Source organism: Topomyia yanbarensis, chromosome 3, assembly GCF_030247195.1.
Source record: "Topomyia yanbarensis strain Yona2022 chromosome 3, ASM3024719v1, whole genome shotgun sequence".
Taxonomy (NCBI): Eukaryota; Metazoa; Arthropoda; class Insecta; order Diptera; family Culicidae; genus Topomyia; species Topomyia yanbarensis.
Window position 1 is genome coordinate 87081011 of NC_080672.1, and position 20171 is coordinate 87101181.

The 20171-nt window shown below is 36.9% G+C and overlaps 1 protein-coding gene across 6 annotated transcripts in view; it reads left to right on the plus strand.

The window, feature by feature from the left end:
• The window catches only part of LOC131689136 (uncharacterized), a 537510-nt gene that overhangs the window by 154221 nt on the left and 363118 nt on the right, over positions 1 to 20171 (plus strand). For all 6 annotated transcript variants that reach the window (XM_058974004.1, XM_058973998.1, XM_058973999.1 and 3 more), the window contains one exon: positions 4803 to 7144. In XM_058974004.1, the coding sequence (XP_058829987.1) occupies positions 5205 to 7144 (1940 nt within the window). In that variant the 5' untranslated portion in view covers positions 4803 to 5204. The remainder of the gene's footprint in view (positions 1 to 4802; positions 7145 to 20171) is intronic.

Here is a 20171-nt window from a genome sequence, read left to right on the forward strand (position 1 = left end):
GTCAATTGTTTCATAAAATTTATCAGTTTTGAGAGGAATAAATGTACTGCAGTCTTCAAGTCTTCCGAACTTCCAATCTTCCAGTCTTCATTCAAGTTTGTTATGAATATATACCAAATTCGTTACTGATACTTTTTGCATGTATCAGGCAACTAGGAGCTGGAAAATGGATTCTGAGATGATTATGATTTTCATTGGTTTAATTTTCGATAAAAACTCACTGAAAAAAAAAATTCAGTTTGGACAAGGAAAAGTTTTTTTCAAATTATTTTGAAAGTGCCTTGAATTTTTGACGGTAGGTAGGGAACATAATTACCAATCTTGGAACAAAATTTCTTTCAAATCAAAAATGGTTTTTTTTGTAAATCGACTTTAAATTTTTAAAATCGATTTTTTTCAGTGTAGGAGTCAATGAAGAATTTTTCCAATATTTTTATTCCAAAATTTGACTAATTTTGTGAAAATCACTCTTACAACATTTTTTGTAGAACTTGTCATTTTTAGACTAGAGCCATTTGAAAAAAATTGGTAAAAAAAGTTTGGCCCTTTTCAAAAGACAGGCTAGATCATTTTTGAAAAAACAAAGTGGCTTTTTGTGACAAAGTCTTCATGTACAGAAAGTTTCATTAAAATCTGAGAGGGTGCTGCCAACATTTGTTCGAGTTGGCGCGAAATTCGTCATATGAAATACCCATCATTTATTTAAAATCAGTTTTGTTGGTCGAATCTGGTTTAGAATGATGTGGAGTTAAAAGCGAATTTAAAATAGAAACTTTTTTTTAAATTTCTCAAGAAGTCAAAATTTTTCGGGACCCTACCCCTGGATCCGCCACTGGTTCCGCTTGAAACTCTCACCACGCGGCATCCGGCTTTTGATTTCACTCCGATCCAGTCTTCCTATCTGTAGACAGACGTTGATTTCGCCATATTCTTCCTCGAAAATCGTGTAACGTGACAGACGTATCAAAATGACAATAAAGTGAAAACGGCTCATGATAGAAAAAAAAAACATTCTGTGGAAAAAAATGTGCGGTTTAGTGACCTTAATAATGTGCAGTTGTGATAGAATCTGGTTTTATCGTTTTTGCTGACTTATCTTATGAAATATGCGTAAAAATGTAACGTGACAGACAGAAGCCTTGACCATATCAATACTAATATTTGTTATTTAAGAAAACCCTTTCCGAGAAATACACCCAGGATTAGCTTCAATATTGAGTTGGGGTAAAATGGGTTTACACATTTCGTGTGATTATTATAAACATCTTCACTCGATTCCACGGCATTTTTACATACAAATTACAACTTTTGATCAGTCGGATTCTGCCTCTTTGTGAAACGTGGGACCAGGTTTTGCTTTTTACGTGAGTTATGGGAGGAATTGTGGTAAAATGGAGGTACATTCTAACTATGTTCAATCGATTACCTGGAATATTTAACGCAAAATACCAGCATCTTTCAGCCTCATTCTGAAATGTTGAATAAGGTACAACTTCACACTTGTATTATGGGAAGAGTTGGGGTACACACCTTTGTGCGGTAATTCTAAGTATGTTCAATTGATTCTCTGGACAATTTTGCATAAGAAAAACTGCTTTTGGTGAGTCCTCTCTTGAAACGTTTCTTGCGGTCATTTTAACTATTTTCAATCGAATCCTCTGATATTTTTGTCTAAGAGTTACTACTTTTGATCAGAGCCATGTCTAACTTTATACTTGAGTTACGGGAGGAATTGGGGTAAAACGGGTTTACACGTTTCGGGCGGTAATTCTAACTATATTCAAATGATAACCTATCCATTTGTACATAAAATTTACCACTTTTTAATAATCGTATTTGGCCTTTCCCTGAAATATAGAGCAAGAATTAACTTCAAACTTCATGGAAGAAGAATTGGGATAAAATTGATTGATAAATAAATAATAATAATAATAATAATAATAATAATAATAATAATAATAATAATAATAATAATAATAATAATAATAATAATAATAATAATAATAATAATAATAATAATAATAATAATAATAATAATAATAATAATAATAATAATAATAATAATAATAATAATAATAATAATAATAATAATAATAATAATAATAATAATAATAATAATAATAATAATAATAAAATGCGTATACACGTTTCTTGAGATTATTATAACTATCTTCAGTGGATTTTTCGATTTTTTTACATAAGAAATACTAATTTTGGTGAGCCGCATTCTACTTTCTTCCGGGTTATATAGTTAGTCTTGAATATAAACTCAAACAAAAAGGGGAATCGGTGCAAAATGAACATGATAGCTTACCGTGCGGTCGTTGTAAATAGCAACAATAAATTTTTCAGGCCATTTTACCTTAAAACACTCTATCCAGTTGCGTTTTAGAACTATTTTTTCCCACTGTGCGTTGCACCTCTTGCTTCGATTCCATTTTTACAACTGAAGAGAGAAATGTCACAACCAAATCACTGCACAACACAAAATTCCCTTAAGTTGAGTAGAAAAATTATTGATCGTACCACTCTTTAAATACTGTTAAACCGTTCGTATGATGCCAGTTTCTATTCTTACATCGCCGTTTTTTCTGAGACATGTTTGTTTGAAGCAACTAACCTGGTTTCCTGTTTGGAGTTTGGGAATGTAGCATTAGGGATAGTGAGGATAAATGCCCAATTACTCCTTACTTTCCCCAGAAAACAAACAATCAATGAGGTACTACAGGTACTAATATTTTGAGAATTCCGAGCAACATTAATGTTATATTGGCTACTTAAACATAAAAATAATAAAACATACGAAAGCAAAGTTGATGCGCACTTAGATATTATTTTGTGTTGGTATATTACTATCAGCTTAGTCCAACTAGACCTATAACTAAGTCGACCATTTTGAAATCTTTCTGTCTAGCTGTCAAGTGAGTGTTTTTTATAATGCCTGTACACCTTTCTCAAATTTCTTTGGATTCGGGGCATCTTTTGGTACGAACGTTCGACAATCATCAACAACCAACAACACATTAGGGGTAGGCTGTATCAAATAAAAAAAAAGTGTTAATGCAAATATCGGTGATAATTATATAATAATCGCCGGCGAACCCGTATGTCGGAAACCTAAGTTCAATGAGTTTCCTCAACAAGCTATCGGCAACAAGGTTCTATAGAAGTGGTGACAGCACACAACGTTGAGGACATCCGACATCTCTACTTGTTTTGACGTAGAGCACAGATATCGCTTGCTAAGCATTGCGTGTATCCAGTTCGTGCCATATGACTCCGTACAGCCTGGAAAGTGTGTGTCAAAAGACCGTTGATTACCTCATCTTCGTCAGATGAGTATTTACCATTTACAGGTCTAATCGAACTGACATAAAAGTCTTTCGATTTCGAAAGTGACTTGTTTATTCGTTGAGAAGTGAGATATTTGTACAAAATCACTTGGATATTAAATATTACGTTCCGGCAATTCAGTTCCGACATGTACAAAATTTGTACTTATTGGATTCGATAGTTCTGGTGGCCCACAAATCCTTTTTTCACAAACAATATGGAACACTATAGAGTTCGAGAATGTTAGAGCCAAGACTCCCGTGTACTTTGAAGATCAGTCGATGTAAAACTGCATGCTCTGTCTCCGGCAGTACCATCATTACGCATAGGCACACTGGGACTGGGTTAGGGGCCCCAGCATTTTAGGGGCCCCGCGATGATAGTAGCTGACGGTAGCGCTGAGGTGTTGATTTCAGTTTTGGTTAAAGAAGATTAATGTCAAACACAAAGACAAATTACGGCGATAGACACTTCAACAACGAAAGAATTGTTATTCCCTATTTTGCAGCAAGAAACGCCAAGCCTTGAAAATGAATCATCCTGATTCTAAATCATCTGAAGCCACGGCAATATTAATTGATTTCAAAGCCTTTTGTTAGCGAAGCTGTATGTTTATTAAAAAAAACAAAATGTGGCTTTTCCAAAGCCACATTATGTCCAGTTTCATCACCTCAGGAACGTGGTACTGCTCACATTCAAGCTCTTTAATTTAAAAATAAGGATTTTTTTTGAATTTCATTCGTTTAAAAACATAGTTGTGATGAGATCGTAAATGAAGTATATTTAAAAAAATGAAATGTTATTGGTATATTGTTACTTGGTTTTCGGCGATTATTATTGTATTATGTCAGCTCTATTGTCGTGCATGGTCAATTGGAATAGGCATGCACATGCGCTTCTTTCCCAGCTTTCTTTTACTCTTATTACATTTTCATTTCATTTTTAACTACATCTGATTTTTTAGCGGCAGCTTCGTAATTGCTCAGTATCTTTCTATTAACTGAAGTTCCGGACAGTTTGACGTATTGCAGTCTTTGAGCACAAAATTTATCTTGATAGCTCTATACAACTCAAAAATTGATTTTGCATAACGGCACGATATCAAATCAGGCAAAAAACAAGAACCACAGTGTTGTCTAAAGAGGTAGTCGACGTTTTGAGGGCACTCTTTGTGATAAGTTCCCTTCCCTGGTTCATAATCCCGATTGTGATATAAATTTACCTTCGTTTTCCGCAGCTGCAGATTGCTTGCCAGTCCAAAAAAAATGGACAATTTCGATTTATTGTTTCTTTGTATTTTGCCGCGACATTAAATTTATCTCTGACGGTAAATATCAGATACTCTCGAAAAGTTCTCTGCCCCGAAAAGTGGTATCTCTCCTACGTACCATCATTTATCTACCTCACACCAATGATTCAATTTGCCTGCCCTGCGTTTCTAAAACAATTCTCTCTCTACTTTCTTCCAGATTGCTCGCTGTAGAAGAAAAACAACCAGGAAGCTGCTGTTTGATCTAATCGCCGACCTCCATAAGCAGTGAATGTGAATTGAATTATACGGCACAAGCTACGGCTAAACCAGTCGAACGAGATGAATTCCAAAAATGTAACAATCTAATTAATAATTTATGAGCATTTAGTGCGCAATCATCAGCCGTCGAGTGGGTGAAGCCGGGAGTTGGATGCAGCTTGCACCGAAACCAGCGAAGAAAACAAAAACTCACCGTCAAACACGGTTGCTAGTCTTGCTGCTGCATGCCAGCTGCCAGCTACCAGCGCCGCCAGTCAGTCAGTGCCTTTGAACTGCAACTAGATCGTGACGGTTGGCCTCTGCGCGCTCGTCGTAGCGCGGGAGAAATAAAAGTGAAAACATGGAGAAATATGTAACCGTCGTATCGGTTGATAATAATCAGCCTGCCACCCTGGGAATAGAAGGAGAGGGCAGTCAGCTACCGAATGTAGACATCAAGGAAGTGCCGACAGGGGGCGTGCCGCAGTCGGTGGATTCGAATGCAACCGTTGATTCACAGTTTGTGACGGTGCTGTCGATCAACCATGGCCAAGCGGTGGAAGGAACCGAACCAGAAGTGGTACTGGTGTACCGGCTGCCCGGTGAAAGGTTAGGCTTCGGGCTTAAGTTTCAGGGAGGGACGAAAAATAATGAGAAAATTCAGCGACTGTTTATTCAGTCATGTGCGGAGAATAGTCCCGCTTCGAGAGTGCAGGCCAGTTGGGGTTACCTCAGGGAGGGCGATGAGATTCTTGAAATTGATGGAGTCAGTGTGACACGGATGACCCGAATCGAGTGCGTCAAGTGTTTGAAGGAGAGTAATTTGGCCATTAAGCTGCTCGTGCGGAATGGTGAAGGAAAAGTACAAAATTTCTACGATGACAATGGAGATATTCCGGAGAGGAAAAGTGTTCCACCACCTCCGCCGCCAGTACCGCCGCGGAAACTGAACAAAAGAAAAAGTGCGGAGCTGCAAATCGTTGATCCGCCTACGAAGCAAATCGTAGAAATTATTCACCCTCCCGGTGCGGAGATATACTCAAACCTATTCTCAGATGATATTAGTGACCTTATCAGTGAATCCGACGACACTGCCAGTACAATTTCCACAGTCATAGATAAGTACTCAATCTGTTCTAGTCTTTCGTCGGAGGACTACACCATTTCTTCAAACCCAAGCAGTTTAGAACTGGCGAAAGCCCTTAAGCCATTCACGCTTTTGGAGAAAGAGTTTAACCTAGAAAATAAGTTGGAAAACAATTTGTTCACCTTTCAACCTGCTGCAGTGAACGTGGTTCAGCTTGAAGTGGGACCCGAACCGCTTTCGAACGAATACGAAAACATCACCATCGCCAAGGTGGATGAGAACAAAAATTACGAAAACATAGTGATCCATGCCAGTGACCATCAACCTCAAAACTACGAAAACGTTACCATCCAAGCCGTTACGGAACCTCAGCCGTACGAGAACGTCACTGTGACTACCTCCAGCAGCAAACATGAACCGATCGTGTACGAAAACATTGATTTAAAGGCTCCCCCACAACCTCTGCCGCGTCAAGCCGGTACCGCTGCAGTGGAACTGAAGAAGCGGGCTGCTCCAGCAGCCAACGTTATTCCGCCACCACGTCAAAAATCGCCGAAAATTGCTCAACTACCGCCAATTCCACCCCATCTGCCTCATGAGTTCAACACCATTCACAGCTGGCTACAGGAAGCCACCGAAGTCATTCACGAGTGTGCCTTAACCCCTGCCGGTACCAACAGCACCGGTGAGCCTTCGAAAGAGGACAAGCAACCCCTTCGAAGTGCTAGTAGCAATGAAAACCTTCCTCGATTGATCGATTTTCATCCGAAAGTTTCCAGTCCCTTAAAATCAACACCCCCTCCACCGCAGCCAACAATCGTAACGATCGAAGATGTAAAAGCAAATGAAAATAACGACAATCAGCTGGTTCCGTCACCGGCCGACCAATCCGTGATGGTGAAAAAGTGCATCAAAATTGTCGCCAACCGGGTGGGTGAAATGGAAAACTATTTCGAAAGTTCCAGCGACGAAGAGGAGGAAAAAATTTACGAACCTTCCCAGATGGAAAGGGAACGGCAGCAGAGGCAGTGCGATGACGATCTCGGCGGTTTCGATAACTACAGCGACGAGGACGGTGAAAAGCTCGGACCGCCGGAAATTGTGGACGGTGGCCCATCGGAGGCGTACTTTAACTTCCACTGGTCGACAACGCTGCTACCACCGATCGGGGAAGTGGAGGAGGAGTTTTCCTCACTGGAGAATCAACAGAGCGGGTGAGTGCGGGGTTTTTGGGGTTTTTAATGGGTATGAGAAAATTAAGTTTTGTTCGATTGTTTGTCGAGTTCAGTGAAATTATTTCACGATCTTTCAATATGTTCATTATAATTAAAATAGTAAGGTGACTAAACGAATGTGGGACACCGTTAAAAAACGGATGAAGAGAATGAATGACTTAAATAATTTTCCTTTCAAATATTCTTGAGAAATCAAAATTTTTGAAGCCAAAGTCTGCTAAATCTTCTGCTAAGCTGTGTGTTGGTGTGGAAGAGAAAATCAGTGTATTGGAACATGCAGGACAATTTACGGGTTGTCTGTTCGATCCAGGTCGTTTGATCACTTAAACTTATAGTATACTTCCACGTGTTGTTTTAGAAATATGCCTGTATAATCTATATTAACAAGCTGCATTTTTTTCTGTTATGTACAAAAAGATCATCTATCTCAAAGTTAATTATGAAAATATTGGTAAAATTCACCGTTCCCTATGTTAAATGTTCAACAATCGCGAACATAAAACATGCTTGCTTTTCAAACTATGCGCGCTGCATAATTTTTTGCTTCGTAATTGATATTTGAATCAAAATCAGCCTTGCGCCCACAGGTTGCATACAAGCTTGCATATTACGTAGCATTCACGGCGTTTCCATGCGGTACAGTATGCAGGATGGACAACTGTACCGCTGCAAACAAACAGTAATGTTGTACGCAATGACGAACATGCAGTGATGGGTGTAATGTGTATTGCTTACATTTAGGATGTTTTAAAAGCGCTGCTTTTCGAGCACTTACGAATATGCGTAGTGATATGAAGTCAAACGCCTAAATACCTGTTTTGCGTTACAATAGCCGCGTTCTGAAATCCACCAACAACTCATCGGTATTTTGATGACTTTTTGTTGCGGGAGAGTAAAGCGACGCGCTGTGACACCAGTGTGCAACATAAACAAAGCTTGATTATGTTGTGCGAGAGAGAGATCATCACATCAGACAGCTCAACAATCCATCGTACGGTGAGGGCCGATGATTTGGTCAACAAACGGCGTCGAGAGGAAAGAGACTTTTAAAGTACACATACCAATACACCAGTTATTTGGCATGCGCTAGTATTGAATTGCTGGTGAATAAGTTTCACTTCTGCGTGTCAGTCGAGTGAGCAGTTTAGAAAATGATTGGACTTGCGCCTGTCGTTTTTTCCTATTTTCGGCCTGGGTAACTTATGCGCATCTTATGTACATTTTAATTAATAAATTGCTTATCCTAAACACTAGTTGCGCACTCTGAAAATAAGACAATAAACAAAGAACAAGTTCACTATCTTGCTTTTCAATTGCAATCAGAATACTCTTCCTTTATGGACTATACTTTAAATGCATTTTTTAGCTTCCTACAGCTAATTATATAGCTATTTGAGTTTTTTTCGTGTTGGGTCTACTAAAAAGGTCTATATGTACTCGTCTCAATGCTTCAGGCATTAATTGAGATGAAACCAAAACTGTTATTAGCATTTATAATTTAAGTTTGATTCGGTGGTAAGTAGTTTCTTCAAAATTGTTCGCGCTTTTGAAGATTCAAAATTTGAATATCTCATCTTCAGTTCGGTGTTTTCCGCACAGCTGAACGGTCAGTTAATTTTTTCAATTGATAGTTCAGCAACGTGGCTTCAATTTACTGATTTTCAGTAATATATTTTCCGAGTTTCAGCTAAACAAACGTCACTTGTACTGAGATCTTGGTTAGCTCGGCTGCATAAAACTTGGTAAAAGGTACGGAAAAAGTGGGAGTCGGTAGAACAAAATTAATGGTGTAGCTTCCAATCTGCTTATTTCGTTGACGTTGGAAAATGCCTGTATATTTTTATGAAAATATAAGGTAATGAGCAGATTTTCTCCTTGTTTCTATTATCACCCTACCTGTTAGATCAGAAAAGCACCTAAGCCTAAACAAACAGCATATTTACTGTTGGAAAATAATTCAAACAATAATACGTTCAATGTTGCTGATGTATACCAATCACTTAAGGGACCATAGATGTTTTTCTACGTTTTCTGACCAGTCTTAAAAAAATCATCGAACACGAGAATGTGAAATATATTGAGGTCTCATGCGTAGTTAAAAACACACTTTAGTGTTTAAATACAATATTTAGCGACATGCAAAAACTGCTTTACTGCCTCTCTTCGGTGCCTTGAAGTTGTATAGGCAAAACAGATAAAAAGCGCAATAGTTGCAATGCTATTTTGAAAATACTTTCGAGAGTCCACAGAGTTCCAGAACAAAGAATAAGCCAGCGGTCACTGCTTGATGAATGTAAAATTCACAAATTTTACATTAAATGCGGTGTTGTTTTTGTCGAAAGGAATTTTTTAACTTTAATTGGAACTAATTGGAATTTGAATTCGAGTTTGTGTAAAATTGGTCAATTCATATTCTAGAACTTATATGGACTTTAATCCAGTCACCAGTATATATTAATATCAGTAAATCTACTAAAAATGCTTCCGAAAAAACTCTAAGTTTTAGTACTGGATTCATGAAGTTTCAATATTATTTTAGTTGTGATTTTCTACATGCTTTAAAAATTATTATAAAGGTTTTGAATCAGTTTTAGCGATTGACCACATTATCTTTGTACAGTATTATTGAGACCACACATGATCCACTTCGGCACCGATTCGTGTTGGCCAACCGCATCAAAGACATTATTTACCAAACTCTGAATTTCTAACAAACAATTTGGTTTCAAAAACATTTAAATATGGCTTAAAATAATTTTGAATTAATTGTTACAAAAATGTTACACCTAACGAAGGCTAATATTTTTCTCTTTGTTTCACTTCATATAGTTTCGTAGTAAGTAGGGGAAACTGGTCGGTTGCCGTCACTGGTCGGTTGTCGACAATTGATTCGTAGGTTCTGTACTACAACCAAAATATTTGTTGAACAAGTGAAAACCTGCTTAAAAGTTTTTTGATCATTTGCTGAGTGTTATAGAAAGAATCAGATCGATCGAAAAAGTATGCCCATAGAATATTTACGAAGTGAATTAATTTTATATTGTGGTTCAAAAATTGAATGCCACTGAAACGTTCGCCTCAATTGTTTTTATTTATTTTAACCCATCTTTGTGGCAAATGCTTAATTCTCTCTAATCTAATCAATATGGGTATTTTCGGAACAGGCTTTACGAGTAAATACCAGAGATCGATTTTGGATGCAATTCTGAAAACCAAGATTGCAACTTCTGGTGAACCGTTTTTGATAATTTACATGGGAAAAGCCCATGGGTCGTGTTTTCACCGCTGGGTAGCACTGTATACACCAAATTGTCACGACCAGAAAGACAAGGGGCCATTCATAAACCACGTAGACCAAAATTTGAGAATTTGATCACAGGAGCACGTCTTACCTATGACATTCAGCTGAATACAATGCGATCGTCCCGATCTGCCATGCCAAGCTTTGTAGCGGTAATATTTTATGCTGGCGGCCATTTTGTTTTAGTCTTACGATGAATGCAAAAGACAAAAGATTTTCAGAAAGCTGGAAGACGCGGGTCTGGAAGATTCCTTATTGCCCGCAATTCAACAATATGGATATTTTTGGAATGGTCTTGAAGTAGGTACCAGAAATTGATTTTGACGCCATTTTCAAATCTAAGATAGCGACTTCCGGTTTAGCGAAATTCGCTATAACCCAATGAGTATGGGATGTACAAATAGCTTTAATAAAGCAGTTGAATTTTAGCAATGTGTTTAATTTGAATCAAATAAAACCCCAACTCACATTACATACATCTCTTTCTTCTCTCATTTCCATTCTCACCGCACTCTTCAGGATACACACATAAAAATATTTTACATTTCGCTGGTTTATGATTAGATCTTATATTCGAGGATGTTTTGGATGATCGCCCAGATTTTCCATTCAGGAATTTCGGTTAACCGGAAGTCGCCATCTAGAATTTCAAAATGACGTCAAACATCGACATTCGTCTCCTGCTCGTTAAAAACCATTCTGAAAATATTCATATTGGTTAAGTTGTAGAGAATCTCGCTAAGCCGGAAATCACCATCTTGGATTTCAAAATGGCTTCCAAAATCAATTTTTCATGGACAACCTTGGGCTGAAGATGCTGATTTATTTATTTATTTATTCCTGGCACCTGCTCGTTAACACCATTCCGAAAATACCTATATTGATTGGGTTACAGCGAATTTCTCTAAACCGGAAGTTGCCATCTTGGATTTCAAAATAGCGTCAAATATCAATTTCTGGCACCTACTCGTCAAGACCATTCAGAAAATACCCATATTGTTGAGGTGCGGGACATAAGGAGTCCAGACCCGTCTCTTCCATCTTTCCGAAAATCTTCTAAGTCTGTTGCATTCAAAAGGACTAGACATATTTTGTTTGCAAAAAACGAGATAATTGCGAAATCCGCGCAAACTGCCAAAATTCTTCTAAGTTCTTTGGATTTAAAAGAACTCAGCATTTTTGTAGGAAAAAGTCTAAGTCTTTTGCATTCAAAAGGACTTATTTTTGCAAAAACCGTATTAATTGCGAAATCCGTGCAAAAAAAAACTTTTAAAAATATTCTAAGTCTTGTGTTGAGAGTTTTTTTAGGCGAACTTTCGAATTAACGCGGTTTTTTTACGAGGATTTTCGAATTAACGCGGCTTTTTACGCGGATTTTCCAATTAACGCGGTACGTATCCCCCGCGTAAAAAAAACCTGAGTGTAATACATTTTCATTATACATGACATGACAACTATATACAAGAAATCAATATTCGAGTTCTAAAATTTTGTAAAAGAAAAGACCAAATCGATAACTTGAACCAGTAATCAGCGGTTTGAGCTGGGTCGTCTTGATCAGCTGATAGGAGAAACAGGATAATGTTCGCATAATGTATAGGAAGGATGCCCATATGATCTAAACACCAAAAATGGTTTGGTTAAAATCTCGATGTTTCATGCATTTTAAAGATATTTGTCATCCCAAATTCAAATTCGATTTCTTTGAATTTTTTAGTTCCATCTTCTATGGGAATTTCATGTGACCGGACGATTAACAGTTTATATTTCCGGAACTAGGGTTCGTCGCGGTTGCGGTAATTACCGCAACCGCGTGGTATTTACCGCACCCGCAACGTAAAATCTGCGGTGCGGTGAGACACTTTTTCCCGCAGATGCGGTGCGGGAAAGAGTTTTTACCGCGCGGTTTTACCGCAACCGCACCGCAAAAAATAATTGATGAAGTGATAATTTTGATTATTCTAAATTGATAAACAGGCTGCTATAATGAAAGAAAATCTAGCTGTGTCCGAAATATTTTGACGCTATTATTTTTACGACATATTTTGGACTAGTTATTTTATACTTCTAAGTAAAACATCACAAACTAACCATTTCAAATACATAAAAAGTGGGGTGGGCCTAGCGTATTGGTAAATCGATTGCCTTGTACGCAGCGCACCTGGGTTCGAGTCCCGACCCCGCACATAGGGTTAGAAATTTTTCATAAAAGATTTTTCTAACCCGAAGAGGCGAATGACCTTAAGGTTAAAACCTCTATAATCGAAATAAAAAAATACATAAAATGCAAGATCCAAATAGAGACAAAATTATTAGATCATTTAAATACAATAAATTTTTACCCTTAAATACAATTTAAAAGTGCATCACTTCTCCCGATTTCTGTTGGAAATCGTGGAATTATGAATCGTTTTTATGTATTTCACTGTATTGGAATATATGCGCTACTATATAGAAGTACTGGTATTTTGACTTTACCAAGCAACTTCATTTCTTATTACATTTTTATTCCACATTTTTCAATTAACCGAAGGGTTGCTAAAATAAGTTTTCCTATTACTGCAGTAGAACGTTTTTGAATGTATAATGTTTGCCTTAAAATGTACGAAATTTTATTAATAGAAAATGCAAAAGTTGATTTTTTCATGAGCATTACATTCTGAGGAGTCTCTTAAAGTTAAATTTCGTGTGAATAAGAATAACATTTTATTATATATGGTTACACAAATGTACGATTTTTCAACACTAATTTTAAAAATACAAAAGTTTTACCGCATTACCGCGCGGTGCGGTGGATAAAGTACGGTTGCGGTAAGCGGTGCGGTTTTATTATTTTTTTTGCGGTTGCGGTGCGGACAATCCATTTACCGCCCACATCCGCACCGCGACGAACCCTATCCGGAACCATACAACGGATCCGTACGAATTTTTGTAGCAGGAAAACATACCTTTAATTTGAGGCATTTGTGATAATCGGCCAAACCATCACCGAGAAACTGATAATAGCAAAAATAACCCGAGAATAGTGAAAAACTGTATTTGAGCGCAATGAAAACTTGAATGCCCTATTTATCATACAACTGCGCGCATCAATTAGCAACCATCCTACCAGATGCGAGCCCAAGAGCACACTGACGCCAAAACTTCGTTGACGGTGGTACACGCATTCTTGAAAGAAGCTTATACAACAGGTAAAAGAAGCGAAAGAGATAGCATGCCTGGGTGCCGACCACATGTTGTGAGAATGGGAATTTATTTCAGCCGACTGCATGCCCCCACCATCATTTCAAGAACGAATGAGAAGCGCGATTGACAGATCTGTATGCGTACCGCGCAGTGCTACCAAAAGTACAGATGTTTCTATTATTGCAGATTATTTGAATTGTATAGGTACAGATTAAAATGATGTCTAAGGAAACTACAGCATGGTACATATTTTTGGAGATAAAATGGTAAAACAATAGTTTTATTTGACATTTCTAATACCTAGTAATATTGAGAGTGTATATAGGATATATAAATTTACGGAAACTGTTTTTCTTTGGTGTGTAATACAAATATATTTTGTAATTTGACTACTCCAAACAAATGGTTTGCTGGCGAATGAACTTATTATTGAAACCTTAACAATAGAACAAATGATTTTTGCACTAAGAACTCAGTGTTTTTTTATTTATTATTGACGGAAAAATAAAGTGAGATTGGAAAGTTTGATGTATAAAACACCCAAATTAACCAAATATTATTCAACTAGCAAAACGTTTACATTAACTTATTGCTGTAAATTTCGGTACAAATTTTCTGAAAAAGTAGTGCGATTTTTTTTATTCCCGCTAAATAATATAAAATGTGGCATCACTGGTAACAGCTTATTTTAGTTTCTCTTTGCCGCTCAGCAGCGAGAGGGGAATGGGTGTCGCAGCTCTCCAACGTGCAATGTTGCATCCGAAGTTTTGTATCACAACAGAGCAAAACTTTCTCTTTTGCTCACCGAAAAAAATCGCGGCGGCCATGTTTAACTCAACAATTTGGTCATCAATGACCAATTGTTGAGCAATGTTGAATTTCGAAACACGCCTAATTATTTGGCGACGTTATCGTTGTACCACTTGATTGGGAGAGCGGCTATCTAGAAAGCGAATCCTTTTTCGAATATTGTTTTTCAGCGTAATTAAAACAGTGCACAGGGCAGGAAAATTTCGAAAAATGAATTGATTACTGTTCGAAGCTTCACGAAGCACCTTCTCAAGCATACCACATGCAATCGATGAGTTTGACACAATCGCTGCGAACATTTAGGGGTAAAACTTATCTCTGCTCGGACGAAGCGAGCTTCGCATCTAGTTCGCTCTTTACAATGTTCGAAAAAGTTTACATTAACCTTAGAAGCACACATCGTCGAACACGAGGTAAGCTCTTGGCTCGTTGTTTTTGCGTTTTTGGAACATTTCCACAGAGTTTCGAAGCGATATTCGGTGAACACATATAAAGCGAATGCCTCGTTTATTTGAGAATCGCGAACATCGAAGTTTTATATCGCTTCAAGCATCAGCATCATGAGGCCACCTCGAACATGTTCGCTACGTGACTATCTGTCTTAAAATCATAAACTGTAAATCTTATTTTGAGTATAAATAAAATGGATTATTTTAAGATTATAATTTAGTATTTAGGGATTAGGTGCGTCGCATACCTTACCAATTTATGAGCCACGAGTTTGAATGAGCGTAGTGGTAGTGAAATTCAAATTCTTTTTTTCGGAATACAATTATGTTTACTAGCTACTTTGATTGCAAACTCGTCTTTTCTTCTTCAATCGGAATATATTTTCCCTGCCAAGGAGTTTAGGTGAAGATGTATAAAGTATGTTTAAGGGGGTAAGGGTTTCAGCGTGAAAAAATGTTTTTTGGTGAAATGACTCTTTTGGATGAAATGATACATTATAATGTACAAAAGTTCTGATCAATTCGCTTCGCCCAAATTTTCTAAAAAAAATCGCAAATAGTGTTTTTTAACGCTAGAACCATTACCCCTCTCTTAATAATCTCCCTATCTAAAACAAATTCTTCCTAAAAAGAACAATTTTCGGATGGAATCTCACTGCTGACGTCTGAGTTCAGTTAGACGGCGAACTTCAGTTATTTGCATCCACTGAGGGGTAGTTAGGCGTAGTCCGTTGGCCTTTGTTTTCAACTTGTTGCGGTTTCTAACGTTCTTGCGCAACATTCCTAAATCGGCTAGTCATATTCACTCAATAATATGCGATGATTTATGTGTTAAACGTTATTTTTAATTTTACCAAATGAATTTATTAACAAATACCTACATACTTGAATCCATTATTATTGTCATTAATTGAATTATAATTTCTTGGCATCTGTACCAAACCAAGAGGAAAGCTTCCAAATGATTTTTATAATATTGTTTTATAAGTTTATTGGTTGATTACCTAATCACAAGAGACAAAATATTTATTTTCAAACATTTTCGACAGAACCTGTTCACTTAATAAATGAAATGTCAAACTTATTACATGTTCCACTTTTATGAAATTTTTTTCCTGACTCCTGTACATGTGTTTTGTGATTAATAATGAGAAGGATATTCCAACTTGTTTGTATTGTATTTGTTAACTAATTACTGATGGAGAAACGCAAAGAACTTACAAACAATGTTCTAGTGATTTTTTTTGTTGGAAATCCAAAAACAATTCTGAAAAGGACAAAATTTGGTTTATCTTCTCCATGATGTAATCTTCCCTTATTTGACTTTTACTAATAAAAAATAAAAGAAAGAAATCTTTAGGGCCCCCTGTATTTTTTTTTGAATCAGTTATAGCCGAAATGCTTTATGTAAGGGAAATCTCGGAAAATGAGAAGCGAAATAAATAACTCCAAGTAGAATGAAAGTCGTTCTAAACTCGAACTTTTTCGAATACTGTCTTTCCATTATTATTCGCTTTTTGTCGCATTCCATATTTTGATATATTATTTTGAAGCATCATATTTAAGATCAATACAATAGTAATTCTTCAAAAGGGCTAATGAGACTTTTGTAAACAAACTTATTTCGCTCATTTTTCCGCTACAGAGTTGAATTTTATGAAAAATACACATGAATCAACATCTTTGCCCTTGGTAGAACCGATTTCAAATGTTTCAAATGTTAAGAGAAATCAGCAAAACAAAAGTTTGTTCACAAATCTTATTAGCCCTATTCAAATGTTGATATGGAATAATAAAATCAATCAAGATCAATTTCGATTTTTTTTAATTTTGCGGTGGTGTAAGTGGTTAAGTGGTTGATTTAACGGCTTCTTTCAAAATTTATCGAACCTACTCCCATTCGTTCATTCGTTAGAGTAGTTTATGTTAAAGAGAGTGTACTAAATTAATAGGAACACTTAAATTTAGGAAGTTATGACCCTCGCTCCACAATGCAGTTTGCGACAGAATTGCTCAACTGAAAATTATTAAATGAAATGAATGAAAACAAACATTAGACTATAGCATTTTGTACGCATGCACTTCAGAGGTCCAAGGGTTACAATTTCTGTTCTAGTTCTCGGATCGCCAACACATTTTTTTCGATTTTTTGGCCCAGTTCTCAAGGGAAATCCAGTTTTTAACTTTTTGCATACATATTGCATTGAATGAAGAACTTAGATAATGTATTCATAAAGTATTAGTAATAATTCGATTGTCCGTTCATTTTAAAAGGCTATTTTCTATAACTTTACAACTGATTTAATTTCACTTTCAAAATTTCTCGAAATATTATGTTCTAAAAGTTCTCAACCGATATAATATTCGAAAACAGTTATAAAAATGTCTCATCACACTGGTAGATGGATTCAAAGCGTTTTTTTAAATAAGTGCACGAAAAAACATGCGCCCTTCTAAAACATACTTCTGAATCAAAATGGTTTTATTGTTAGTCGAAAACAAGACCAGAACTGCCAAATATGAATCGGGAATGGTCGAGTTTATTGACATTCCCTATTTATTTCTAGGATTCATCATACACATCATGACGTTATTTATTTAACTGATAATCGATTTTTTCCTTTGAATGGATATCGATATCTTTATCCTCAAGAAACTGACATAACTGGATCCTCAAGAAACTGACACAGGAACATGACTAAGATAAGCGAGCCACTCAATACGTTGTGTACATTGTGTTTAACTTCATTTTCTAGCCCTAATTTATTTCATTTGAAAATTTATCCCCGCCCTGTCACGAAATCTTGATTTTATCCCTACTGGTAATATATCAGTAGGGTATCTTAAATAAACTTGTTACGTCACTTTTCAGTTAACCCCAGCATCCATAAGCTACACATTGTCACAATTATTTTTCACCTATTCCACCCTTAATACAAGGCCTCTGTCTAGAATATACTTTTTTTGCATAACTAGTAGGTATGTATTTGAATAAAGAAAACTAATATCGTCCAGCGAACATGTTAGCGATGGCCCTCGCGATGCTAAATTGATATAATCCTTCGGTGTTCGCGATTCTGAAATACTTCGAGGTAATCTTTTTTCTGTGTTCGCGAACATCGCTTCGAAGCTCCGTGTAACTGTTTCAAAAATATCGATCACACGAACCAAGAGCTTAGCTCGTGTTCGTCGAAAACTACGCAAAAGCTTTTACATATCTTTCCGAACATCAATGAAATGAACAAGAAGCTTCATTTGTCCTCGCCGAAGAGCATGCAAAAGTATCGCCCAAATGTCCGCAATTACGATGGTAAGCGATTGTGATGCGAAGCTTGTGAATACGAACCAGTAACGCAAAGCTTCGCGCTTTGAAAGTATTCGAACATAGGTTCGGTTCGAATATTTTCTGTCCTGGTCTTGAGTTACGGTACGAAAATGTCAAATTTGAGTACTTTTTACGCAAAGACCAAATATGAAAAATAACCGTTCGCCTTTTTAATAATAGTAACAAATACATTCATCAATTCCACTTACCTGCATCTCTCGACGTTAATGCGATGCCTAGAAATTTACTCCGGAGTCCTTTCTCCACTTGCATTACTTGTAATTAAGTTCTTATGCTAATTATTTATTTATTTATTTATTTATTTATTTTTCATCTGACCTAGTTGGTCTTAATGAATATGAAGGGATGGGGAAAAGCCAATTTGAGTGAAACATTAACTATACTCAAATTGGCATAAAAACCCCATATCTTTTCAAATGAATACACAATACACAATTAATACAGAAATAAATACAAGAAAAACAAACTAATACAATAAAATAAACAATGTAAAAAAAATATAAACAAAAGCAGCAAATACAGATTAAAATGTCGTCAGGAAATATCTGGTAAGTCAGAAACTACTCAATAGCCGGTTTTTAAAGGTAGTAAATGACACGTTGAAATCGAAATCCGCAAACACTTCGTTGAATGTGGCAGACATGAAGCGAGTTGGATCATGGCTATCATAAAGGGAGTTCCTGTGTTCCAACAGCAAAAAGCTTCTTTGACGGAGTACACGTTTCGGTGCATAGATGAGGAGACCCAACAATTCCGGCGTATCTAACTCTCCTAGAAAAATCTTAGCGACAAAAACAGCTTGGGCTACTCTCCTTCTCGCTTCAAGCGTGTGTAGACCTAATAATCTACAGCGGTCTTCGTATGGCGGAAGATTAATAGGGTCCTGTCACGGAAGGCGTCGAATGAATTTTCTTTGAATTGCTTCAATTCTTGCTATCCATGTTGCTTGATACGGACACCATATTACGGAGTTAGATTCCAATATTGACCGTACCAATGCGCAGTAATGTGAACGGAGACAGAGAGGGTCATTAAATTCATTAGAAATTTTAAACATGAATCCCATCTGGCGGTTTGCCTTGTTAATAATATAGTCGAAATGAGGTCGGAAAGTGAGTGCAGAATCCAAAGTGACTCCAAGGTCACACACTTGTAGTACACGCTCAAGACGCTGTTCTCCAATACAGTAGTCGTATGAAATTGGTTTGTGCTTGCGATGGTACGATATTACACTGCACTTATGAATACTAATTGTAAGCAAGTTTAAGGAGTACCAGTCATTGAAAGTGTCCAAGAGCTGTTGTAAAGCTAAGCAATCCCTGATGCACTTGACGATCATGTATAATTTAACATCATCAGCGTAGAATATATGACAACCCGGTGGTAATACTGTTGCTAGATCATTGATCGAGAGTGTGAATAAGAGTGGGCCCTAATTACTTCCTTGAGGAACACCCGAGTTGTTCGAAAATGGGGCAGAGAACACACATCCAATTTTTACTACAAGTGTTCGATCTCTCAGATATGATTCGAGCCAACGAATCAGATCAAAAGACACTCCTAATAATTTCAACCGTTTCAGAAGTATTGCGTGATCAACTCTGTCAAATGCTGATTTAAAGTCGGTATGTACAGTGTCGATCTGAGCACCAGCGTCCATGTTACGCAAGCAGTATGAAGCAAACTGAGCGAGATTCGTGGAGGTTGATCTTTTTGGGATTAATCCTTGTTGATCAGGAGAAATGTAGCTTTGACTGTATGCAGAGAGCACACAACGATGTAATTCCTCTGTAATTTTCAGCATTTCGCCGATCTCCTTTTTTGAATACAGGAAACATAACTGACCTTTTCCAGCTGAAAGGATAACAACACTGCCTAAGCGAACATCCATTCAAAGTCTATTTGGCCACATTG